At 31.5% G+C, this 25,984-nt stretch overlaps 1 protein-coding gene across 1 annotated transcript; it reads right to left on the bottom strand.

Annotated features, from left to right (window-relative positions):
- Window positions 1-2,933: 2,933 nt before the first annotated feature.
- Window positions 2,934-25,979, bottom strand: LOC139524283 (uncharacterized). The gene is made up of 14 exons (XM_071319021.1): window positions 25,899-25,979; window positions 22,244-22,337; window positions 21,178-21,395; window positions 19,753-19,954; window positions 16,458-16,607; window positions 15,493-15,635; window positions 14,533-14,764; window positions 13,462-13,608; window positions 12,405-12,551; window positions 10,908-11,017; window positions 9,755-9,950; window positions 8,858-8,983; window positions 5,564-5,734; window positions 2,934-5,228 (listed from the first exon to the last, which is right to left on the bottom strand). Exons 1-14 carry the CDS (start codon window positions 25,917-25,919, stop codon window positions 4,969-4,971), a joined length of 2,217 nt encoding a protein of 738 aa, XP_071175122.1. The 5' UTR covers window positions 25,920-25,979; the 3' UTR covers window positions 2,934-4,968.
- Between the last annotated feature and the right edge of the window lie 5 nt (window positions 25,980-25,984).

Raw genomic sequence — 25,984 nt, 5'->3', positions numbered from 1 at the left:
AACTCAAACTAGTACAAAGTTGAAGAGCATTGAGGATCCAAAATTCCAAAAAGTTGTGCCAAATATGGCTACGGTAATCTATGCCTGGGATAAGAAAATCCTTAGTTTTAGTTAAAGACTGACAAAACAAGGATGAGTTCCGAATTAAAATTCCATATCTTTTTGAATGGTTTGTTGAGTTTGACAAATGTCAATCTTAATTGTATTTTACCACTGATAGCAAGCAAATTGTTGAAACTAGTAACATAGATTACACAATTGAATACTTACAGCTCTTAAGATAAAACCCAATATGTTACACATTTATCATTAGAATAGAAAATAAATAGGGGGAATGTGTCAAGACAACAAACAGGCCTTAAAGCAGAAGACAGGACGAGGCCACCAATGGGTTTTCAAAGCAGCGAGAAATCTCTGCATTCCGAGTCTATCTTTAGCTGCCCCTTATAAAAAAATATATATACTAATTCTGCGAATTGGACATCATACTATTCTCCAGAAACATACAAATGAACCTAAATAAAAAAAAAGACCTAACAAAAGCTAGAGGCCAATGTAGAATAAACAAACATACAGCAAAATACACCTGTAATAAAGCTCAGATCAAAAGAATTCCGAGTATGATATTAGAATATGTAACAGAAGATACACGCATTCTGCAAGTTGCTGGACTGATGGATGGACAGACAGAAGGATTGACAGAGTGTAAACAAAAGTCCCCTTTTACTTCCTTGGTAGGGAACTGATTAAGCAAAATGACAATGATTATCATAATTCACAAAGAACTCCTGGCAGTTACTGACATACCATCTCCAGACTTTAAACTGATTGAAAGATTATGTCTTCATTATAAGAAATCAACCACTTATGAGGGGTTAAGTATCATGCCATCATAAATTATATGAGAAGTGTATAACCTCGTATCATGCCAACATTTGTTTTTTTAACAACTTGAGATGTATACACACTATAAGATGGTGCCACAAAAGTCAACTTCTAAAATCAGATAATTAACAATAGGAAATAAAAAAAATACCTCTTTTATTGTTTCTGCATATAGATACATCTATTAAGATTGGTAAATTAGGGTTCATCTTAATTTGTGAATTGATACATTAAGAAATAATTGAAACATTCTATAAAAGATAAATGGAATGTTTCTTTATTATTTAAATTACTTTTTTCCACAAAAAGAATAAAAATGAACACATACATTTAGAACCTTAATAAAGATTTGTCATGTTCTGAATATTTTTTAATAATTTTCTGATTTTTATATGGAGCAACATAAATACTTATTCAGCATTGCATGTTATTTGATATTACTGGTAGTCACTATCTTAAAGACTAAATAAAATATTTCCGCAGTCATTTTACTTTATAAACATGATGGATGTTTTTTTTCTTCCACTTTATCTTTATTAAAAAAATTGATGGTAGAAAAACTGGGTATTAATTTTCCATATTTTTTCAGCCTAAATTATTTGTTATGTATTGACTTCTTTACCCCAAAAGACAATAAAAAATATATTTCCAGATCTGCAGTACAAATATTATCAAGATATTTTTCATCAAGCAAAGATTCATAATTTTTTTTAACAATACAAAGAATCAGGCTCTCACCTCTTATCAGAAGGTAAACTGATAAAAGTCATAATCTTATAAAAATATAAAATAGAATATACATATAAGTGATTTTGCAAATTTTGATTTTTAGCACACATATTCATAGCCTTCAACTTTCAAAAAAGTTTCCATTTCGTATCTCCCTTTTCAAAACTCTAAAATATTCTACATATATCATTTATATACATTTATTTTTGAAATACTTACTTCTTTACAAAAAGTAAAATTATGAATTTCATTATTCATCAGATTTAAAATAACAAATATGGTTAAAAGCTTTCCTACAGTGGGTAACCGCCATTGTTAGGTGTATGTGTACTTTTATGATAACATGTGTACTTTAGATGGATGCATGTGTACTTTAGATGGATCCATGTGTACTTTAGATGGATCCATGTGTACTTTAGATGGATCCATGTGTACTTTAGATAGATACATGTGTACTTTAAACAGATACATGTACATTAACAACTTTGTTGTTAAAAACAAAAATCATCAAACTTAAATACAAAATAATGAATAATGAATAATATTTAAGTTAATAAAAATTCTTTGAAAAAAAACAAAATCACAAAAATACTGAACTTAGAGGAAAATCAATTCTGAAAGTCCATAATCACATTGCAAAATCAAATAACAAAACGCATCAAAAACAAATGGACAAGAACTGTCATATACCTGACTTAGTACAGGGATTTTCAAATGTAGAAAATGGTGGATTAAACCTGGTTTTATAGCGCTAATCCTCTCACTTTGATGACAATCTCATCGAATTCCGTTATATTTACATTGATGCGTTAATTAAACAGACACAATAAATAAAATTGTCAAAATATGGGTACATCAGTCATCGTATAACAATTTTAAAAGGAGCAATTAAACAGAACACAAAAACATTTATCTACAAACACATTCATTAAGTACCAATAATCATTACATTAAGTGAAACAAGTTAGCTTTAACTATTCAATAGTGGTGACAGTGGTGTTAAACACCAAATAATCAATCAATCATATTATCATGAGGAAGTACAAAGCACAAAAATAATGTTATGTAATATTTGGAATGTTTAAACATTGAAAACAAATAAACATAAGTTTAAACATATAACTAACATTTGAAAAAATGACATATGGCTCGAAAAATGAAATAATTAATTCATATTTCAAGTGAGTCAAAATGTAGATGACTTAAAAAATAAACAGGTCAAAGCCGGAGGAGGGGCTCCCCATTGATCCACCCCTGATAACATACATAAGTTTTGAAACATTCAAAATAAACATTACATATTCAAACACATACTATAATACATTAATATTTGTACAAACATACTTTTTTATTTGAATAAACAAAAACAAAAATAAACAACAGCACAATTAAAAATCATGTTCATGGATTTCATGATGTTTGTGAAAAATTGTAAAAAGAAAATAGGAAATAATGACATGTTTTATTACAAATTTTTAAATATGTTTACTGTCTGTAGATGACATTATTGAGAGATTTTTAAATATGTTTACTGTCTGTAGATGACATTATTGAGAGATTTTTAAATATGTGTACTGTCTGTAGATGACATTATTGAGAGATTTTTAAATATGTGTACTGTCTGTAGATGACATTATTGAGAGATTTTTAAATATGTGTACTGTCTGTAGATGACATTATTGAGAGATTTTTAAATATGTGTACTGTCTGTAGATGACATTATTGAGAGATTTTTAAATATGTGTACTGTCAGTAGATGACATTATTGAGAGATTTTTAAATATGTGTACTGTCTGTAGATGACATTATTGAGAGATTTTTAAATATGTGTACTGTCTGTAGATGACATTATTGAGAGATTTTTAAATATGTGTACTGTCAGTAGATGACATTATTGAGAGATTTTTAAATATGTGTACTGTCTGTAGATGACATTATTGAGAGATTTGTAAATATGTGTACTGTCTGTAGATGACATTATTGAGAGATTTTTAAATATGTCTACTGCCTGTAGATGACATTATTGAGAGATTTTTAAATATGTCTACTGTCTGTAGATGACATTATTGAGAGATTTTTAAATATGTGTACTGTCTGTAGATGACATTATTGAGAGATTGTTATATATGGAAGTCTCAAACTCTCCTTAACAGATCTAGAGATTTACAAATTTAATAAACAGAAAAAATATTATATAGGAATATAAAAAGATGTAAAAACAAGAGTGCACACACTGAAATGTCTCGCCTTCTTTACTAATCATTGATATTATGTTGATAGTCCTAAGTATAAAGCTTTATTACAACTGTCACATAAACGTTTCATTAACCAAGATAACTAAACAAAGACCAATGAACCATGAAAATGAGGTAAAGGTCAGATGAACCATGTCAGGCTGACATGTACAGCTAACAATGCTTCCATAAAACAAATATAGTTGACCTAATACTTATAGTTTAAGAAAAATAGACCTAAACACAAAAACTTAAGACTGAGCAATGAACCGTGAAAATGAGGTCAAGGTCAAATAAAACCTGTGTGACTAATATATAAATCATAAAATATTTCCATACACTAAATATAGTTGACCTATGGCGTATAGTATCAGATAAAAAGACCAAAACTCAAAAAACTTAACTTTGACCACTGAACCATGAAAATGAGGTCAAGGTCAGATGACATCTGTCCGCCAGACATGTTCACCTTACAATTATTCCATACAACAAATATAGTAGACCTATTGCATAAAGTATGAGAAAAACAGACCAAAACACAAAAACTTAACTATAACCACTGAACCATGAAAATGAGGTCAAGGTCAGATGACACCTGCCAGTTGGACATGTACACCTTACAGTCCTTCCATACACCAAATATACTAGCCCTATTGCTTATAGTATCTGAGATATGGACTTGACCACCAAAACTTAACCTTGTTCACTGATCCATGAAATGAGGTCGAGGTCAAGTGAAAACTGTCTGACGGGTATGAGGACCTTGCAAGGTACGCACATACCAAATATAGTTATCCTATTACTTATAATAAGAGAGAATTCAACATTACAAAAAATCTGAACTTTTTTTTCAAGTGGTCACTGAACCATGAAAATGAGGTCAAGGACATTGGACATGTGACTGACGGAAACTTCGTAACATGAGGCATCTGTATACAAAGTATGAAGCATCCAGGTCTTCCATCTTCTAAAATATAAAGCTTTTAAGAAGTGAGCTAACACCGCCGCTGCCACAGCCGCCAGATCACTATCCCTATGTCGAGCTTTCTGCAACAAAAGTTGCAGGCTCGACAAAAACCATAGAATTGCTTAAAAAAATAATTTAACAATTAACATCAATCTAGGAAATATTCATTCTAAATCTGAATTTTTGGTCAAGATCTCTCTTTTCAAATGGGTACCAGAAGATCCAATTAACATCCCATATATTGTTATACAAGTTAAAGGCCATTCCATTGACCTCCTTTAATGGCTTCAATGGTAGTGGTATAGGACTGACATAATGTTGTGGAGTCAGTACATTTACTAGTGCTACATCATAAGATAAAATCTCTAGTCCTTTACAATTACTGTCTGTGTAGTATACTCCTTTGTCAACAGCTGAAAAAGGAAAATAATATAACATGAAATGCTCAATTTATAGTCTCAGTGTATGTGAAAAATTAAATGACATACAAATGTTACACACACATTTTGAATACTGTAAAATTAAGAAAATTTTACAATGTTTAGGTTTTATTTGCATCTGAAAATCTGAGTATAATGACAAAGGTGTCAGAAAAATAAAAACTTAATTCTTAGTTATTAAAATAAATATTTACATCAACGATTTGTATCTTTTTAAGGTAACAATTCATCATTATCTCAACCACAAAATTCATTAAAATAAGTATATAACTTTCTAAATAAATTCATAGTAAATTTATCAATTTTACCATGCTGCCTTTGACTGCCATTGAGTATAACATTCAAAGGGTCAATCATCTGTCCCAGTTTGTGAAGTTTCCATGACATGTCTGTTTTCTGTACTGGTTGGAAAACAAAGTATATGGATTCTGGTAACCTGGTTGGTGCTTTCTTAAACCACTGTAAGGTAACGTCTACGCCTAAAAATTGAATACGGGGTAATTTTATTTTAATTAATTTTTTTAGAATTAGTTTATTTTCCAAATCACACTACATGTACTGCAGTTCTGAAAACTTTTCATGAAGCAAATAAGTGAAACTTGGCCAAAACTGTAAACATTAAAGAAAAAAAAACAATTGATCAATGGAAAATTCCCCTAATAATAATAAAAATGCATGAATCTTACGCTAAATGTGTGACACTTGGCAGTTTTGCTGCTGTCTGTGATGTAAATTTTGTTTAACAAAAGTCAGTATTAAACTAGAGATTAATAATACAAAATAATTAAGCATAGCATACATTTACCTGTCTTTTTATCAACATCTGCAAGTACAAATAGGACTGTATTTTAGTTCATTTCAATCTGGTAAATTCTATAGTTAAAGATACAAGAAGGAAAGTAATGATAGAATACTCACCACCTTGGCCAGTGTTTTGGTTGATTTCAGCCTTGTATTTGAACGTTATTGATACTCACCACCTTGGCCAGTGTTTTGATTGATTTCAGCCTTGTATTTGACCGTTATAGATACTCACCACCTTGGCCAGTGTTTTGGTTGATTTCAGCATTATATTCTACAGTTATAGATACAGGACAGCCATACTCACCACCTTGGCCAGAGTTTTGATTGATTTCAGCCTTGTATTTGACCGTTATTGATACTCACCACCTAAGCCAGTATTTTGGTTGATTTCAGCCTTGTATTTGACCGTTATAAATACTCACCATCTTGGCCAGTGTTTTGGTTGATTTCAGCTTTGTATTTGACCGTTATTGATACTCACCACCTAAGCCAGTATTTTGGTTGATTTCAGCCTTGTATTTGACTGTTATAGATACTCACCACCTTGGCCAGTGTTTTGATTGATTTCAGCCTTGTATTTGACCGTTATTGATACTCACCACCTAAGCCAGTATTTTGATTGATTTCATCCATGTATTTGACCGTAATAGATACTCACCACCTAAGCCAGTATTTTGGTTGATTTCAGCATTATATTCTACAGTTATAGATACAGGACAGCCATACTCACCACCTTGGCCAGTGTTTTGATTGATTTCAGCCTTGTATTTGACCGTTATTGATACTCACCACCTAAGCCAGTATTTTGGTTGATTTCAGCCTTGTATTTGACCGTTATAAATACTCACCATCTTGGCCAGTGTTTTGGTTGATTTCAGCTTTGTATTTGACCGTTATTGATACTCACCACCTAAGCCAGTATTTTGGTTGATTTCAGCGTTGTATTTGACTGTTATAGATACTCACCACCTTGGCAAGTGTTTTGGTTGATTTCAGCCTTGTATTTGACTGTAATAGATACTCACCACACCGTGGCCAGTGTTTTGGTTGATTTCAGCCTTGTATTTGACCGTTATTGATACTCACCACCTAAGCCAGTATTTTGGTTGATTTCAGCCTTGTATTTGACTGTTATTGATACTCACCACCTAAGCCAGTATTTTGGTTGATTTCAGCCTTGTATTTGACCGTTATAGATACTCACCACCTTGGTCAGTGTTTTGGTTGATTTGAGCCTTGTATTTGAACGTTATAGATACTCACCACCTTGGTCAGTGTTTTGGTTGATTTGAGCCTTGTATTTGACCGTTATAGATACTCACCACCTTGGTCAGTTATTTGGTTAATTTGAGCCTTGTATTTGACCGTTATAGATACTCACCACCTTGGTCAGTGTTTTGGTTGATTTGAGCCTTGTATTTGAACGTTATAGATACTCACCACCTTGGCCAGTGTTTTGATTGATTTCAGCCTTGTATTTGACCGTTATTGATACTCACCACCTAAGCCAGTATTTTGGTTGATTTCAGCCTTGTATTTGACCGTTATAAATACTCACCATCTTGGCCAGTGTTTTGGTTAATTTCAGCTTTGTATTTGACCGTTATTGATACTCACCACCTAAGCCAGTATTTTGGTTGATTTCAGCGTTGTATTTGACTGTTATAGATACTCACCACCTTGGCAAGTGTTTTGGTTGATTTCAGCCTTGTATTTGACTGTAATAGATACTCACCACACCGTGGCCAGTGTTTTGGTTGATTTCAGCCTTGTATTTGACCGTTATTGATACTCACCACCTAAGCCAGTATTTTGGCTGATTTCAGCCTTGTAATTGACTGTTATTGATACTCACCACCTAAGCCAGTATTTTGGTTGATTTCAGCCTTGTATTTGACCGTTATAGATACTCACCACCTTGGTCAGTGTTTTGGTTGATTTGAGCCTTGTATTTGAACGTTATAGATACTCACCACCTTGGCCAGTGTTTTGGTTGATTTGAGCCTTGTAATTGACCGTTATTGATACTCACCACCTAGGCCAGTATTTTAGTTGATTTCAGCCTTGTATTTGATTGTTATTGATACTCACCACCTTGGCCAGTATTTTTGTTGATTTTAGCCTTGTATTTGATTGTTATAGATAGTCACCACCTTGGCCAGTATTTTTGTTGATTTTAGCCTTGTATTTGACTGTTATAGCTACTCACCACCTTGGCCAGTATTTTTGTTGATTTCAGCCTTGTATTTGACCGTTATAGATACTCACCACCTTGGCCAGTGTTTTGGTTGATTTCAGCCTTGTATTTGACTGTTATAGATACTCACCACTTTGGCCTGTGTTTTGGTTGATTTCAGCCTTGTATTTGACAGTTATCGATACTCACCACCTAAGCCAGTATTTTGGTTGATTTCATCCTTGTATTTGACCATTATAAATACTCACCACCTAAGCCAGTATTTTGATTGATTTCATCCATGTATTTGACCCTTAAAGATACTCACCACCTAAGCCAGTATTTTGATTGATTTCATCCAGGTATTTGACCATTATAGATACTCACCACCTAAGCCAGTATTTTGATTGATTTCATCCATGTATTTGACCCTTAAAGATACTCACCACCTAAGCCAGTATTTTATTTGATTTCAGCCTTGTATTTGACCTTTATAGAACTCACCACCTAAGCCAGTATTTTGATTGATTTCAGCCTTGTATTTGACCCTTAAAGATACTCACCACCTAAGCCAGTATTTTGATTGATTTTAGCATTATATTCTACAGTTATAGATACTCACCACCTAAGCCAGTATTTTGATTGATTTTAGCATTATATTCTACAGTTATAGATACAGGACAGCCATACTCAGACATACAGGAATGGTCCACAAATGTTGCCATCATTACAAAGTTACATTTTGAACCTGAAAATAAGTAACTCTATTAGTTATTACATAAAATGCACATAATAAATCTATATTAAACCGACCTGCTCTGTGGTCTTGTGGTAGTGGCCTGCCTTGAGTGAGGGAGGTCATGGGTTTAATCCTTGCCCATGTCAAGACAAAGAAAGCTTGACTTTAGTTAGAATAATGTATGATGGTAGGATTATACATGCCTTCTTTTTGTTTGTTTCCACATGAATTAGCACCTTTTAAATCTGACTCAGGGTATAGATCTAGTACAAAGCAGGGTTCATAAAAATGTCCCAATAACATATTTCAATTCTTATATGCATGAAATATTTGTCAGTGGATGCTAAACATAAAGGATGCTTTAAACATGTTTAACTTTCATTGTAATAAACTTGAACCAGAGATTGAAAGATAATATTGCTTTTTCAAACTTTACTTTACTGTGGATTCATTAATAGTTTTGGACACCAATTAGCGTGATTTTGTGGGTCAAGGTGAACTATGAAAAGTTCTAAGAAATACAAATTTTCTATAGGCTAATATGCAGATTTTGGTAAATTTTCAAAATCAAATATCCACGAAAATTACAAGTTTTCCTCAATTCACAAAATTGGAACTCAGAAAATAAATGAATCTTCATTAATTTATATTGTTTTATAAAGCCAAAGTACATGATTGACAAATTCTTATGTAAAATATCAAGTTATTGTCATATTTTTTTTAGTATCAAAACAACTTCCATGGGCCTTACTCTGTGTGTTTAATAGAAGAGACTCTTACCTCTGAAGAGATCTGTCATTTTCATCTTCCATATTTTACTCTCTGGTTTTGCATTAGCTGACATATTAGGTTTTCCTATTCCCAATTGGAAATGTTTAGAATATGGATAGCTGCCATTAAAGTAGTCAAAATCTGATTGGTTTAAAGACTGGTATGCAAATCTGCCTATTGGATTTGATGCAGATGCCCAATCTCTCTGTAAAAATAACAGATATATTGATAAAGAATTCTTATTATCAAAATGTCAACCTTTTTTAATCTTTAAATTACAAAATACTGTCAATACCTTGAACTTCCTTAATGTGTATCCTAAAAACTTAAAAATATGAAAATACAAATAGTTTTATCCAAAAATTCTCATTTAGTTTACATTTTGTACAAACATATGGAATTGATTAACTGTTATCAAATTTCTTGTAATCATTTTATTTTGTAAACTGTAGGTTTGCATTAAGTAGGTTGTGACCTCTTTGTAGCATTGATTATTAGCAGAATTCTTAATCTGTAAGGAAAAGGTCCAGTACGGGCCGGTTTTGGCCTCAAATTTCAAGTTCATCTGACAAAAGATTTTAGACACTTTTTAAACACTTTATAAGTGTCTATTTTAGTTGATTCAATAAGTATATGTAAAAGATTTAAACTGATTTACTTATTAAAAACGCCCCGATTCTAGCTTAAAAATGATAAATCTATCAAACATGTCAAAAATTGTCACTTTTTCAGATGGTTTTTGTCAAAAATGAAAATGGCCCCATCCGTGTTCATCCTCAACCTTTATATATGTTATGTCTTATCATCAAATACAACTTACATTTCAATATTAAAAATGAACACGAATGTGGCCACTTTCATTTAAGACGAAAACCGTCTAAAATATAACTAAAATGCTAAAATTGTGAAGATTTCACTAATTAAGCATGACTTAATGATGCTAGTACCTGATATATGTGCATTGTATTGTCAAACACAGTCCATATTTATTTAGCAGAAGCATTCTACTGTCCAATAAATAACTAAAAGTATACATTTTAACATTTTGTAAAACTGCTATAATTTGGGGCCAAAAAGGGGTCTTACTGAACCTACTCCTTTTATTGTGATGCAATTATTTTTTTTTTTTTTTGGATAAAAAAGAAAAATGAATAAAAAGAACCTTAGTAATTGGGTCCTTCAAACTTATTATAGTTCCTTCATCATCAAACTGTAGGGAAAACCCATTTGTACATTCTTGTGCTGCTAACATGTCCTTAACTTTTACTAATCCTGTGGAAAAAAAACAACAGCAATATTCAACAAATGTAGTCTTTTTGACTATGTAATTAGAAATCTATCTGCATGAATTGTTTCCCTTATTTATTAATTAGGATTGACATGCATTTACATAGTAAATGAGCAAGCAGAAAGAGAAAATTAATATCTGTACATAATGTATATTATCTGTAACTTTTACAAATCTTTAAATTATATTAAATCTATTGTGAATCTAGAGACTTTAAAATGAATAGTTATTTTTAAACAAAAATGGGTTAGAATGCCTATATATCACATTCAAATTATCATGCTTAGCCTAGGCAGCAGGCCTAGTGTCCAGTTAAGAACCAGCCTACAATAGACTATTTTCAAATTACCGACTTTTGACTCAGGTTTATATTATTTTTCGACAGATTACCTACAGCATCCTGGTACTTAGTCAATTAGGAGCTTTACTAAAAAAGTAAAATAAAACATTTAATCGGTGTAATTTGAGGGGAAATTTTACTATTTTCCAATGAGTTTGTCGTGTAAAGAAAATATGAAGCAGTATATTTTCTCCAAGAATTGTACAGATTCAAAGCTTGATTTTACTTCTTTATGTTGCTCCAACTTGACCTGGTACCAGGATGTTCTAGGTAACCTGTGGAAAAAATATAAACTTTGGAGTCAAAAGTTGGTAATATGAAAATGGTCAATTGACCAATTTCTTTTATTTTCATTTACTTTCATCACATAGACTCAGATTTCAGTGCCTGAGATAATTATTAACATACCAGGTTCTGTATCACATGGATTTATCAGGGGTAATGACAGATTTATGATTTTATCTAATTTGTATAAACAACAGTTAAAAGAGTGTTAAGCCCACTGCTTTGAAAAGGACAGTTTGTCGCTGGAGTAAAGAGAAAAAACATGTGTTAGAGTGTGTAATAACAGAATGAAACTGGTAATTGGCAAAAAGACTTATGTCGTATTGACAGTGATATGAGGGTCTGAATTATTTTTGATTTATGATATGTAAAATTTGTTTTCTATATAACAGTCATCAACAGTAAAAAACTCGAACCAAGATCTTTGGATAGCAAATAAGTTTTACAAAATCATAAAGCATATTTAGATGAAGAAAAAAAATCCCCCTTTATTTTGTGGATCATAACATTTAATATCACAAAAATGCAAAAGAAAATATCTTTATATATTATATACTGTGAATACATTCATTTTCATTGGTTCCAATTTTTGTGGATAAAAGAAAATGGGCACACCTATGGATATATAATTTCCAGGATTTGTGAAGTCTGCATACAGCCTTTAAGCAACAAATTCCACGAAAATTGGTTTCAAACAAATAATAATGAATTCACATTTAAAGCATTGTGAATACTAGTTAACCAACCAGTTATATCTGGTTTCCTGGCATCAATCTGTGATAATTCATACTTTATCTGTGTAGCTAAGGTGTGTGATCCAAGGGCATCTATTGCCATATAACTAAAGTTTCTCTGTTCTTGCCAGGATAATACACCATTTGTTAAATTTATATCTGAAATAAAGATAATTAATATTTATAGGGGCATAACTCTTTAAGAATCAAATAATTGATTTAACAAGAGTTGAACATATGAGAGCACTAACAATGCATTTTCCAATATTATTAATATTTCCAAGGGGCATAACTTTTTTTTAAATGGTTGATCGGGATTGGTTTTCAAAAAGTTTTCTGGAACATAAACATATGATATAATTATTTAAAAAAAATCTAGCATGTATTGTACAAGTGACAGCACTAGCAAGACAGAAAGACGCACAGACAGACATAACTTTGAACAATAAGCAGATACTTGGTATTTTATCAGTAAATTCAGAGTTCTCAAAAGTGGTGGTATGAAGATTTTGACTGCCAAAACTCTGTATAGGACTGACACAACTTTAGTATTCTGCAATAGATATAATAGAGATGACCAGCAGATTTTTATATTTAATAAAAAATAAAATATCTGGTACATTTTAGTGTTTTATGTGACCTAAAATCCAAAAATCTTTTCTTCCCTGATAACAAAAAAAGATTTAAATAATAAGATCAGTAGATAGAGATTTCTCATCAACTTAGATATATATGATGACCTGAATAAACCACCACACAATTGTTTAAATCATACTGTATTTAAGGTGGTACCCAACACCTTCACTAAAATTAATTTGGCTCGTTTAATTTTCATAAAATTTTGAAAAAGTATTTACTTTGACTCTTTGACAAAAATATAAAAATTTCAAAATATTTGAACCAACTAATTTATCAGATAAATTACACTGGTTATATATAGCAGTTTGGCAAACACTAGTTTTGGTCATTGAGAAGCTTAATATTCCCTAACAACACAACGTAATTAAAACGTTTAGCTGATTTTACAGAGTTATCTCCCTGTAAAGTTAGGTACCACCTTAAATCTTACTTTTCTTCTTATTGTCCAGCATGGCATAAAATTTATCATTGGTCCAATGTACACTGTCAAACACACTACTCAGACCCCAAGTGTGTTCTCCTAACTTTAACATCAATACACTGGCATTGTATATTCTGTTATCTGACAATGAACAACCTAAAAAAGACAATGAAAATAAAAAAAAGCTGAATTAACATCTCTGGTTTATTTGTAATTTGTATTTGACTTCTTTATAGGTATATATTGACGATGAGTAGCAATTCTTTGAGACTGGTCTTATTTCTACCCTAGTTTTCACTTTAGTTGGTGTTTATATTGGTCTTGTCTTATATACTTAAAAATGTATTGCCTTTTTAAATTTTAAGCAGGTCATAATATCTGGTTACTGTCTTTAAATACAAGAGGAGGAATTTCCTGATAAACTCTTTAAACCAAAGACCGAAAATCAACATGTTTGGTCTCCAATCTTTAAGATTTTTCTGGTTTATTGTAACATTTAGTAAGTTCACATCTTTCAAAGGTATATGTTACAAGTATTATGTAAACATTGAATCAAAGACTTGGCTGTCTGTAGTGGAATAATTATGGTTTGTAATTTAAAAGGCCAGATACATGGTAATGATGCAAGTATTTGCTAAGCTTTACACAGCCTGTTTTTGAAAGCTAGCTCTGAATAACATGTTTTCAGCTATTGAAAAGCACATAATCTCTCATTGGCAGAAATGATGTTTATATTAGATGTAGACTTTGTATATCTGAGGACCATATCTGAGATGACTACATCAGATTTACATAGAAGTGATTAAAGTTATGTTTTGTTCTTTTCTCTTGTTCTTAGCAATTAGTTTTGATAAAATATGAATCTTATCTCAATTTCAGATGCAGTAACTCTTTCAGAAGATGTTTCATAGCTATGGATTTGAAATGAAATCTTAATGTTGTCTATTTTTTTTGTCTCATCACTGCTTTTGTATGGCAATATGAATGACTTTTCCACATCTTGCCTTTTTCTGGTTTAATGCAAAAAGCCATTTTTGCTTTTATGTTTTTTATTTAACAAGAAAATATTATTTCCATTACCAGTTTCTATTTCTAGACATTTAGATCTAGCTCTCATCAAAGCCCTCATTTCTGCAACTTTCCTGGGATCAGATGCTGTTCCTTCTATCCATGTATCTCCAAATTCTTTATCAATGATAGGAAGCTTATCTTTGATTGGCTGAAGAGCTTCAACAAAATCTTCAAATGGTGTTGCCTGTACATCAGCTCCTGGAAACTGGGATCTGGCTATCTCATAGTATAATAATACTTCCTGAAACACAATTTTGTTGCTATTTCAAGAATCTATAAATACTGTGTGTTCAATTATGACCTAAATTTTATCACTAGTAACCATGGTAACGTTAATGATAATGATAAATTTATTTTATTATAGTGTCACATATTGATTGACATAATAAAGTACACATTATATATATCATCAATTAAAAAATTCAATCAATACACAGCCATAAAATTGACTTATGAGACACTTTTAAAATTCTATATTTACACTAAATTCTTATAAAAATCTGTATTTACACTAAGTTACAATCATGTTGTCTGTTGAATAAAAAAAGTAAAAAGATAAATAAAAATTAATCTAGACAATTGAAAAAATAAATAAAAACTTTAAAATAATGTTAATTTATAATGCTATAACTATCACAGTTAATTATATTGCAATCCATTAAATAAATAATTGCTTCACTTCAGTATAAAGTTACAACTTAAAATAAAAGCAAAAATCAGATTAACCTTAATCATGTTTTATTACTAGTCAAATGTGAACATGGACATTAATTATATCATTCTGTACAATACAAATCTAGTATAAATGCCAATCGGGTCTTGCATTTCTTTTTCAGCTTTGCACAAATTGATATCCTGTGTAACAGTAACAAATGTTTTAACTTGAATGATTTTTTTTTAAATAACGAAGTAAAATATTGTATATTTTGAATCAAATGTTAAAAATTAAAATATATGTGGTTAACTTACAGCAATGTTCTTTGGAGGTCCACTATTATCTGTCCTAAAACCAAAGCAAAGTGCATGGTCAAAGCCAGGGAATGTTGCACAATTATGTCTAGATAACCCTCCAGGTGTAGCAGGTGTTTTTCCAGGGTTATCAGGGTAGCCACCTGTGAAAACAAGGTCAATGATCAATATGAAAATTTTTTTTTTTTAACTTACTTATACAATCAGTGATATTCACTTTGATCCCACTAAAACCAAAATATGATGTTTGGACATAAACAGTAATGTCGAACAAAAATGGAAGATAAACGTCTATAAGTGCGAAACTAAATTTCTAAACAGATCTGAATTTGTATTTTTTATTTTTGTGCACATTTTAACATAAAGGTTACGAAAAACTCTAAATACTATACAGGACAAAAGTGTTATTTTATGATTGTCTAAACTATATATCCTATGTTGATGGTAGTAAGGGGGGTACTTTCATGATGAATAACAGTAAAAATTCTAGCCAAATGACCTTAACAGTAATTTTTTGTACATAACAATAAAATGTAATCTTTTTTTTTGGATATATAAAATTTTTTTTTAAAGAATCATGTTCATTTTTTTCCAATCATAACAGTAACAGCTTTTTTTAGACCTCTGAAGAATCACAATAAGGTATTTTAAAGAACCATGATAAGGATTTTTTTAACGAATCACTGTAAAATTTAAACCTATTTGATGCTAAACAGTAGCAAAAATTTATAATCCTTTCAGACAACAGTAGTTTTACCTAGATCAATTCACCTTTTCAGAATCTAAAGTCCAATGGGTAATCTCATTGTTCGTATACCAAAATGAAAATAACATTATGTCATTGGTTGAATTTCTATTGTTTATCACGTTTTAAACCAATCACAACGTTTTGGTGTATGCTTTTGGAAATATTACCCAGGATGCATTAGACTCTGAAACAGCGAATTCAACCCTATGATACTAACCTGGATGCCATATTCCTATTACAGAGGAGTTTTGGAATTTCCATCTGAAAATTGGGGGGACAGCAGGAGGGGCTGTAACTGTATTGACACCAACACTGATGGCTGCCACACCCTCCTCTTCTAAAATAGGGACAATCCCCTGTGTCATTGCTGAAGAAGAGCAACTTAAAATCAAACAAATACAAAAGCATACTTTGAATATTGTATTTTGAAATACTTGTCAGTTGTGTTAGAAAATATTGAGTAAAATAATCTACAGTTTAAACATGAAATAAGTATATGTACAGATAAATACAATCCTTGTGCAATTCATCCAGTAAAGCAGATTGAAGTATCTTAACAAATGTGAACTTCTTAGAAAAAATATAAATTTTAAATGAACCATTAATTAAGGAATAACAGTACTGTAGTTGAAGAGTTGCCACCGTCAATTGTAGATACTGGCGACGCGTTTCGGAGACAGTAAAACAGAGATTTGTGACCGTCAAATCAAAATTGACGGTGGCAACTCTTCAACTACAGTACTGTTATTCCGATTCTAATGCATTTTAAAAAGAAATAATACGATAAAAATTGGAAAACTGTCTAAATTTGACAAATAAAAAAAAATCCATGAAACTTTATGAATGATTTTGTCACAAAGACGTCATGGATAAATGTGAAGTCATACAAATGAAAACTTCCAAACTGGAGGTTATTGTGTTACCTGTACGCTTCAAATTCGGATAAAATAACTTTAAAACGGCGAATTCGAGGTAGGTGTTGTTTTATTTTGGATTATATAGTAGTAATCGAACATTTGTTGATTCAATCATTTCAAAATGGTTGTCCCTCCTTAGTTACGCCTGGTCAACTGTGGATTTGACGGCAACTTTTAGCCAATGAAAAAAATTGTTACATACAAATTGCATTAGAATTTGTAATAGCCATACTTAGCTTAAAAGCTCTTCTAGGAAGTAACAAATACATTTTCCTAACAAAATGGGAATGTGAATCCCTATCATAATCATGACAATAAAAACATATATACAAAAAAAATAAAAGTCTGATTCCATCTTTATACATCAAAATTGGCTATTTGTAACAAAAATCAAAACTTGAGAAATAAAGAGCTGTGCTATAAGCACATGATACGCCTGTTGTCCTTTTAGCTTGTCTTTATGCTTTAACTGATTTTGTTTTTTTTGTACATTAACTAGGCTGTTTTTAAACGAATAAATTTCCTTGGCCGTTTACAACCTTTTTTTTAAAGGGGCACTAGCTACAAGATATATAAAAAAATCTAAAGTTTGATTTTTTTTGTTCAATCAATAATGAAAGTGAAATAAAAAATAGTGAAATAACAATTCGCTTTTTGCAGCCAAAAAGGTTCAATTTTGTCAAATTACGCTAAGAAACATTGATGATTAGTCATTCACTTGCAAGTGAATGAGTCGACCTCTTTAAATCCGTATTCATGTGAACTTCAATTTAACCCCTAGCTAGAGATTGACAACGCATGCATTGTACGAGTACTGGTTATTTAGAGAAAAAGAATGTTAACAATGAAAGAGAAACTACGGTAAATCATTTGATTACTTAATTAGCTTGATGCACATAAAATCATTCTTATACGGTTAAAAGCAATGAGAAACATCTATTTTAAATCTATGAAATAAAATCAAATAGACCTATAAAAATCCAATTGCACATGTTTGTTTAATCTATTCATATCTTTATTTATGTTTACATCGCTTACATGGTCATCTGAGGTCAAATCGATAGTTAATTATATGGCGTCTGGACTAAAATACACACAAAACGAACCTATATATTATCTACCCCATGCTCTGTTAACTGTTTATTTTAAACTTTTGATAGTTTGGATAAATGTTTTACATTGTTATAAATCAAATATGAGAATTTGAGTCAAATCAGTGACCATGAATTTGACAGCTAGTGCCCCTTTAAGAAGAAAAATTCAACAACTGTAAAACATCAAATCAGAAACTATATAAAATACAAAAGGGTACTTAGTTCAATAGATATATATATATAAAAACAAGTCACCCTAGTTTCATTATAAACTGCTGGAAGCAATTTTGATTTATTATCCGAAATACTGGAAAAAAAACTCATTTTTTTTAAGAATAAGACTGCAAAACACAAAAAATGTAAAATCTGAAATTTATACAAATCAAAAGGGATCAGTAAAATCTGAAGTTTATATAAATTGAAAGGTAGCTTAAGTCAACAAATATAAACAATTCACCAAAGTTTCATAAAATTTTGTGAAAGTGTTTATGAGTGATTGTCCGAAAACTGGAAAATCTCCCCTTATTTAAGGATAAAACTTCATAACATGGAAACAAAAAATCAGAAATTTATAAAAATCGAAAGGGAACTAACGTCAATAGATATAAACAATTCAACAAAGTTTCATTAATGTTGGTGAAAGCATTTTTTAGTAATTGTCCAAAGTGTGGGCGACGGACGGACGGACAACAGTATACCATAATATGTCCCGTCTAAGATGGGCGTATAAGAAGTGTACAAAATATAAATTATATTATTATTATAAATATGTAATAATGTGTGTCAAGAAGTAGAAAGTAAGATACTGCCAAATCAGGTATATACATACATCAGATGACCAAAATGTTATTTTAGAATTTGATACATGCCTGCTTTATTGTGAATCATCTATAAGCACGAATACAAGATTCATTAATGTGATTCTATTACATCTATCATAGATTTAGAAGTCAAAACTTGCTGTTTATGTTGGATTTTATATTTGAGAATGAATAACACAATTTTAAAATATTGAAATGTTATCCTCTCGCATTGATTTATTTATTTACGTTATTTCAAGTAAAAGTTTCCTTTTCTTAAATGATTACCTGCAGAGTTTCTGATAATTTTGAAGGAATTTAAAAACCTCACCTCAATTGTAATTGGCATAAAAATATTTCAAAAATTTGAAAGAGAGAGAGATAGATTCCTTTGGGATTTGATTACTGGTGATATGATACAGCAATTGACCTGAGAGCAGATTTATTATGCATCGGCTCTTGAGGGAGGACAAGCTATTAATTATAAATCTATATGAGACACAGAAAAGAAAGAAACAACTTATTAAATGATTTCTGTTGATCGCTGAATGTCCATTAAAAAATTTCATACATATCTATTAAGAGAACAAATTTAACAACAAACCATTTGAGTGGGTTGTGCAAAGTGGATCTATCTGATTGAAAAGTAAAATTAATTTTGTATACAAATTTCTATGTATCTAATTGTAAAACGTCTGTACCTGGTACATCTCTTTGACTAAGTGTTCTGAATTTCCTGACAATGTTCATTTTGTCATCCAAATCCTTACTCAACTTGATCCCAAATCTAGCAAGTTCAACATCCATAACCTCAAACTGCATGTTCATTGGTCCAGCATGCCATGTGATGTCTCCTTGCTTCACAGCATTTACAAATGAGCTTAATTCTGTTGCATTTGGACACTATAAAAATAAACAAGACAGTACTATATACAAACGTAATCATAATTGTGAGACTGGTATTTTATTTAAACCAAAGATCCAACAATCTCCCTAATAGTGAAATGTTCAAACTCATGTTTTTTGGTGCATTAATCACAGATTGCAAAATTTAGTGCAATAATAGTTATCATATTTGTTTACTGGTACATGAAATAAAAATATAAACCTCTTATGTTGCTTTATTCAGTCAGGGGTACTACTTGTACAAGTAGTTTTTATTCACTTGGAGAAGTAAAAAAAAATATACACATAGTAAATTTTTCTTACAATCCCACAAAAATATCAAAGTTTTGAGATGTAAAATCATGCCTCTAATGAGTTTTCCCAGGTTAGCTCATTATTTTTTATTAGAGTTCAATGTTTCATCTCATTACTGATTGTGCAAAGATCTTAAGTATTTGCGCAAGGCCTTCAAAAAATGCTCCTTGGTGCTTGTAAATGAGCAGTCTTCTGAAGATAACAGACAAATGAGATTTTCATTTAGTAAAGACATCTGTAAAGGGCAGATCATTTAAAAATTTATTAGAGGAAAGAAAAGAAGATAGGATGACTTTTTAACTTATACAAGTAAAAAAATCTGAATGTCTAAGGGACATAACTAAGCCAATTTTTTTTTACCTATACAAGTAAATAAAATTCACTTGTACAACTATCCTACAAATTAACTTATATGTGTATATTTTTTTTTACTTCCTCAAGTAAATAAAAATTACTTGTATAAGTAGTACCCCTGACTGTTATCAGTAATCTCAAAAGGCACTCTTTTTATAATCTTGCTGCATTTTTATGCACCTGTCTTAAGTCAGGAGCCTGTTGTTCAGTGTTTGTATTTGTTGATGTGATTCATAAGTGTTTCTTGTTTCTCGTTTTTTATATCTGTATAGATTAGACCATTGGTTTTCCAGTCTGATTTGTTCAACACTAGTCATTTTGGGGCCCTTTATAGCTTGCTGTTTGATGTGGGACAAGGCTCTGTGTTGAAGGCCGTACTTTGACCTATTAACTGTTAATTTTTTCTACATTGTGACTTTGATGGAGAGTTGTCTCATTGGCATTCATACCACATCTTCCTATTTATACTTATATGTTTAAAATGATACAGTGTTTCTTTTGACAGAAAATTATTTTAAATACAAGCAGTTTTGCAAAAATATGTTAATCCTAAATTGTATTATCTGCTATACCTTTAATTTTATGCCAGATAAAATAAGATTAGGTGGACAGTTCAAGTAAAGTGACACTAGCCAGGGATGTGTTGTGTATATAAACCTCTCATAATACCCCAGCATCCTTAGCTGCTCTGATAATATGATGGATCTTGGGAAATACTCAACAAAGTATTTATTGAGGACATTGTTAATAAAGCCAAGTTCTTCTGGCAGCAACCCATCATATCCTACATCTGAAAAATAAAAGTTAGTACTTGTAACTGATAACAACCTAATTTCAGGTTCTTTTCAGTTATGTAAAAATGTTGCCTGGATAAAATTATTACATATGAACAAGTTGATCTGTGAGCTATTACTCACTAAAGATACCCCTGTTTTAAGTTTTCAGAACAGGAAATAGAAAGAAACTGCTTCACATGGTATAGTTAGTTTTGATAACAAATTTTAGGGTACTCTGTACAAGAAAAATACTATGGAAATTTCAGAAAATGGACAAAAGTGCACTACTATTTTACTATTTTGTTGGTGGGGTTAATGTTGCTCAATCTTTATATTTTGAATTTTGTGATGTGTTTTTTAGTCTGTTGTTTGTCTTTTTTACCTTTTCCATGTTTTGCCACCAAATTGTCCCTTTGGTTTCGACTTATCTTCTTGATCTCTTTTCGAATGAGGGTATAATAAGAGATGATTGAATGAAAATTACAACCTCTAAATGTGTATACAAGCATATATGTAGAATAGACAATTTTCAATTTTGCTTTAAGTGTGATCTAAATTAATGACTTAAGGTGGTACCCAACACTTGCACTAAAATTAATTTGGCTCGTTTAATTTTCATCAAATTTTGTCAAAGTACTTCCTTTGACCCTTTAACAAAAGAATCAAAAATTTTAACCAACCGTTTTGTCAGAAAAATAACACTAGTTATATAGCAGTTTGACAAACACCAATTTTGATCATTGAGAAGCTTAACATTCCTTTTACAACACAATGTAATTAAAACGTTTAGCTGACTTAACAGAGTTATCTCCCTGTAGTTTTAGGTACCACCTTAAACGATATTAATTTCAATCTTCTCTACCTAAATGATTCATAAATATGATGTGGACCTTCTTGACATCTTCAGCATCTGTTCTATAACTGTTACAGCTCAATACTACAGCAATTACTTGTATCTGAAAAATAATAAAAGACTTCAGCTAGAAATACTAATCAATTTCATAAATGGTTTACATGTAAAAATAAAATATATAAAAGTCACAGGATGTTGAGATATATAGATTCTACAACTGCAACGAGTGTGCTATGATATTTATCAACTTGAGACCGTTAAATTTAAAAAGTGAGGCTCGCCAAGCATTTTAAATATTTAAAATTTAACTGTCGAGAGTGGATAAATATCATATTGCACGAGATTTGGTGGTGGAATCTGTTTCTCTAATGATTTAAAGAAGATAATGCAGAGCGACTTGCAAAAAGATGTGTTCTTTCTATGTAACGTCATCTGGCATGGTTGCCTTTTTTTATGATGTCACAAAAGGAAAGCAAGAAAATTTGAGGGGAGGGGGGTAGTTAGTTCATAATGAAATGATAGTGACAGTAAAATTGCCCTTAGCCATGGGCACATCGCTAACCCTATTTAGTTGGGTTAGTTTTCATCATTCATTTCTAATAAATTTTCCCAGAACCCAAAATTATTCCAGATTCAAATAATTCCTTGTTTCAACATTTCAATGATTGCTAAAAAAAATCATGATTAGAAAGACACAGACTGCAGGCATGAAGATCTATCCAAGCATCAACCTACTTTGATTTTTGGAAATGTTGAATTTTTTCTTTAAAATATCATTGTTCATGGTTAATTATAAATAAAAGCCTTACTGGTAACACGCTACAGTAGTATTATAGTCAGAGCATATAAATTCTCAAGTTCTATCAAATGAGGTATTAATACTTCCATTGACTTCTGTTGCCATCATTTAAAATTATAGCTGCAGATTTTTAATAGTTAAAACGAATCCATGACAAATCTCGCAAATCGCCCCACACCTAATCGCCCCACTTTTTCACAAACTCGCCCCACTTTTGAAAATGGTAAACTCCCATTGAAAATACTGTGGATTCATTATTATTCGTTGGATACCAATTTTCGTGGGTTTCGTTGGTACAGGTGAACCACGAATTAAAATGTTCAACGAATATCATATTTTTAAAAGACCTTGTAAATGTTGTATACAGAGATTGGCAAAACCACGAAATCAAATACCCACGAATATGCAAGTTTTTAGCAATCCACGAAAATTGATACCCACGAAAATAAATGAATCCACAGTAGGTTGGTTAACATGGCCCACTTATGAAAAGGGTTAAAATCCCGCTGAAATAAGGTCTGCCAACTCACCCCGCTCATGACAAATAGATGATAAACCACGATGAATTTAGAAATGCCAACTTACCCCACTTAAGGAAAAAGATGCTATCCCGTTGTATATCCTGTTGAACACAACGGGTGCCACATGTGGAGCAGGATCTGCCTACCCTTTTGGAGCACCTGAGATAACCCCTAGTTTTAGGTGGGGTTCGTGTTGCTTATTCTTTAGTTTTCTATGTTGTGTCATGTGTACTATTGTTTGTTTGTCTTTTTCATTTATAGCCATGGCGTTGTCAGTTTATTTTCAATTTATGAGTTTGACTGTCCATCTGGTATGAAAAATAGGAAACTCCTAATATTTAGTCATGCCAACCCTCTACACTTACGAAAAAGTAAGTAATAATGTTGAATTTATGTCTGCTAACGTACCCCACTGATAAATAAAAGTATGAATAGAATTAATGGCTACCAACGAGCCCCATTTATGAATTAAATAATTAAACTGTAATGAGTGTCTACAGGCCTTCCAATTCTCCCCACTTATGAAAACGTTAGAAATGCATCTTCATTTTTGTTCTTTTGTTTTGGTTGAAATAACACAGAAAGAAGGTAGCATCAGCATGCATGTTAAATTTTTTCCTGGTAAACATTTTCAATGTTTTATAAGATAAGTCAAGAATTATAATTTAAGAAAGTGAAACATCATTTAATTTAAATAATAATAATTAAATACATTTTATATTTTTGTGTATTCTGTATAGATTAGTTTTCATTTAAGTGGGGCGAGTTGGCAGACATGAAAGTTATATATTCATCAAAATGATTATGACAGTTTTTCATAAATTGGGGCAAGTTGTTAGGAGTAATATGAACAGGATTTAACCCTTTTCACAACTGGGGCGAATTTTTAAAAAGTGGGGCAAGTTGGTTAACCAGTTTGGGGTGATTTTTTTAAAAGTGGGTTCGGGTTGGTGAAAAAGTGGGGCGATTAGGTGTGGGGCGATTTGTCCTGCTTCCGTTATCTATCTATCTCTATCTTTCCGTCAGCTAAAAACCTTCAAGTATGTACAGTTAAAAAGAGATCTGTATGTACAGTTAAAAACGGTGCTGTAATTTAGATGTGGAGTAGTGTCGACACGCTGACATCTTGGATGGCGTGTCGAAAGTGTTCCACAGACGGGGAAGCTCTGATATCTGGTGGTATGTTGTTCCAGGATATGATGGTGGCTGGGATGAATGAATATTTAAAGCAGTCCAGTCTGGTCCTTATCTGTCTGATGTTATTTGACACGGAACCACGGGATCTGGTATCATGATGGCTGAGCAGGTGGTGAACAGGAACTTCTACAATATGGTTTATTATCTTGTAGAACATGATGACTCTGCTCCTGGCTCTCCTATGTTCCAGTGGTTCCCAACCTAGTTGCTGAGTCATTTTAGTCACACAACCTGGTTCCCTCGAGAAAAAGTCCCCCATTACGAATCTAGCAGCCTGGCGTTGTACGTTTTCCAGTTGTTGGATTTGTTGTTGCTGGTAGGGATCCCAGACAGCGCTGGCGTACTCGAGGACGGGTCTTACTAAAGTAAGTTAAAACAAGATTGATAAACAGGTTAGATGCAGGAAATTTTGTGATCTGTTATATGGGGACGAAGTCCCCTATTACAGTAGAAAATTTAATAAATAAAAAAATAAAAAAATCGGGAAAATTTCCGAAACTTTTCATTGTACTAATGAACTCAAAATCGTTCAATTTTTTTTTTGTCGTGTTTTTTAATTTCCGGATGTGCGCAGAACACATAACTCTACTTCCTTCTTCCGGTCTTGTTGTCGTGAGACTTTGATTAGTCTAGTAAAATATAGGAACTCAAGGAACACAATACCAATATTTCATTTTTAATCATTCTTTGTCTTTGGTATGAATAAACATTAGGCCTACCTGATGCATTGCGTTTCTTTGTTTACATTGAACATGACGTCATAACTTAAATAACGTCACAAGTAAAATCCCTAACAACAGAACCAAAATCAGAAACGTTACGGTATTTCCGTATCTTTTTTTTAACAAATATTTAAAATACAAAAAAAATAATTTAAACAAACTTCGTCCCCATTCACAGGTAATGGCTGCCTCATATTACTTTAAATCTGAAAGAAATTTATTTATGTAATTTTTACTAAAAATGGTAAATATATTCTTGGAATGGGACTGAGCAAGGAAATCCTTGGACTAAGTGATTTATTTTCCTTTAATTTTAAGCAAATTGATTGATGTCAACATGTCTACATAAAGAAAGAATACTTATATCATATTATGATTGTCATGACTAATACTGTATAGTCCTTGCAATGTTATTTTGTCCTTACTGTTAATATAAGTGCTTTCATCTTGTGACTTGACTCTTGAGCCAAAAGAATAACAAGTGGTTGTTTACACAGGAAGTTACATAAAG

The sequence above is a fragment of the Mytilus edulis genome, chromosome 5 (genome assembly GCF_963676685.1).
Source record: "Mytilus edulis chromosome 5, xbMytEdul2.2, whole genome shotgun sequence".
Classification (NCBI taxonomy): domain Eukaryota; kingdom Metazoa; phylum Mollusca; class Bivalvia; order Mytilida; family Mytilidae; genus Mytilus; species Mytilus edulis.
The sequence above is the reverse complement of the archived record's forward strand: the minus strand, read 5'-3'. Positions and strand labels throughout refer to the sequence as shown.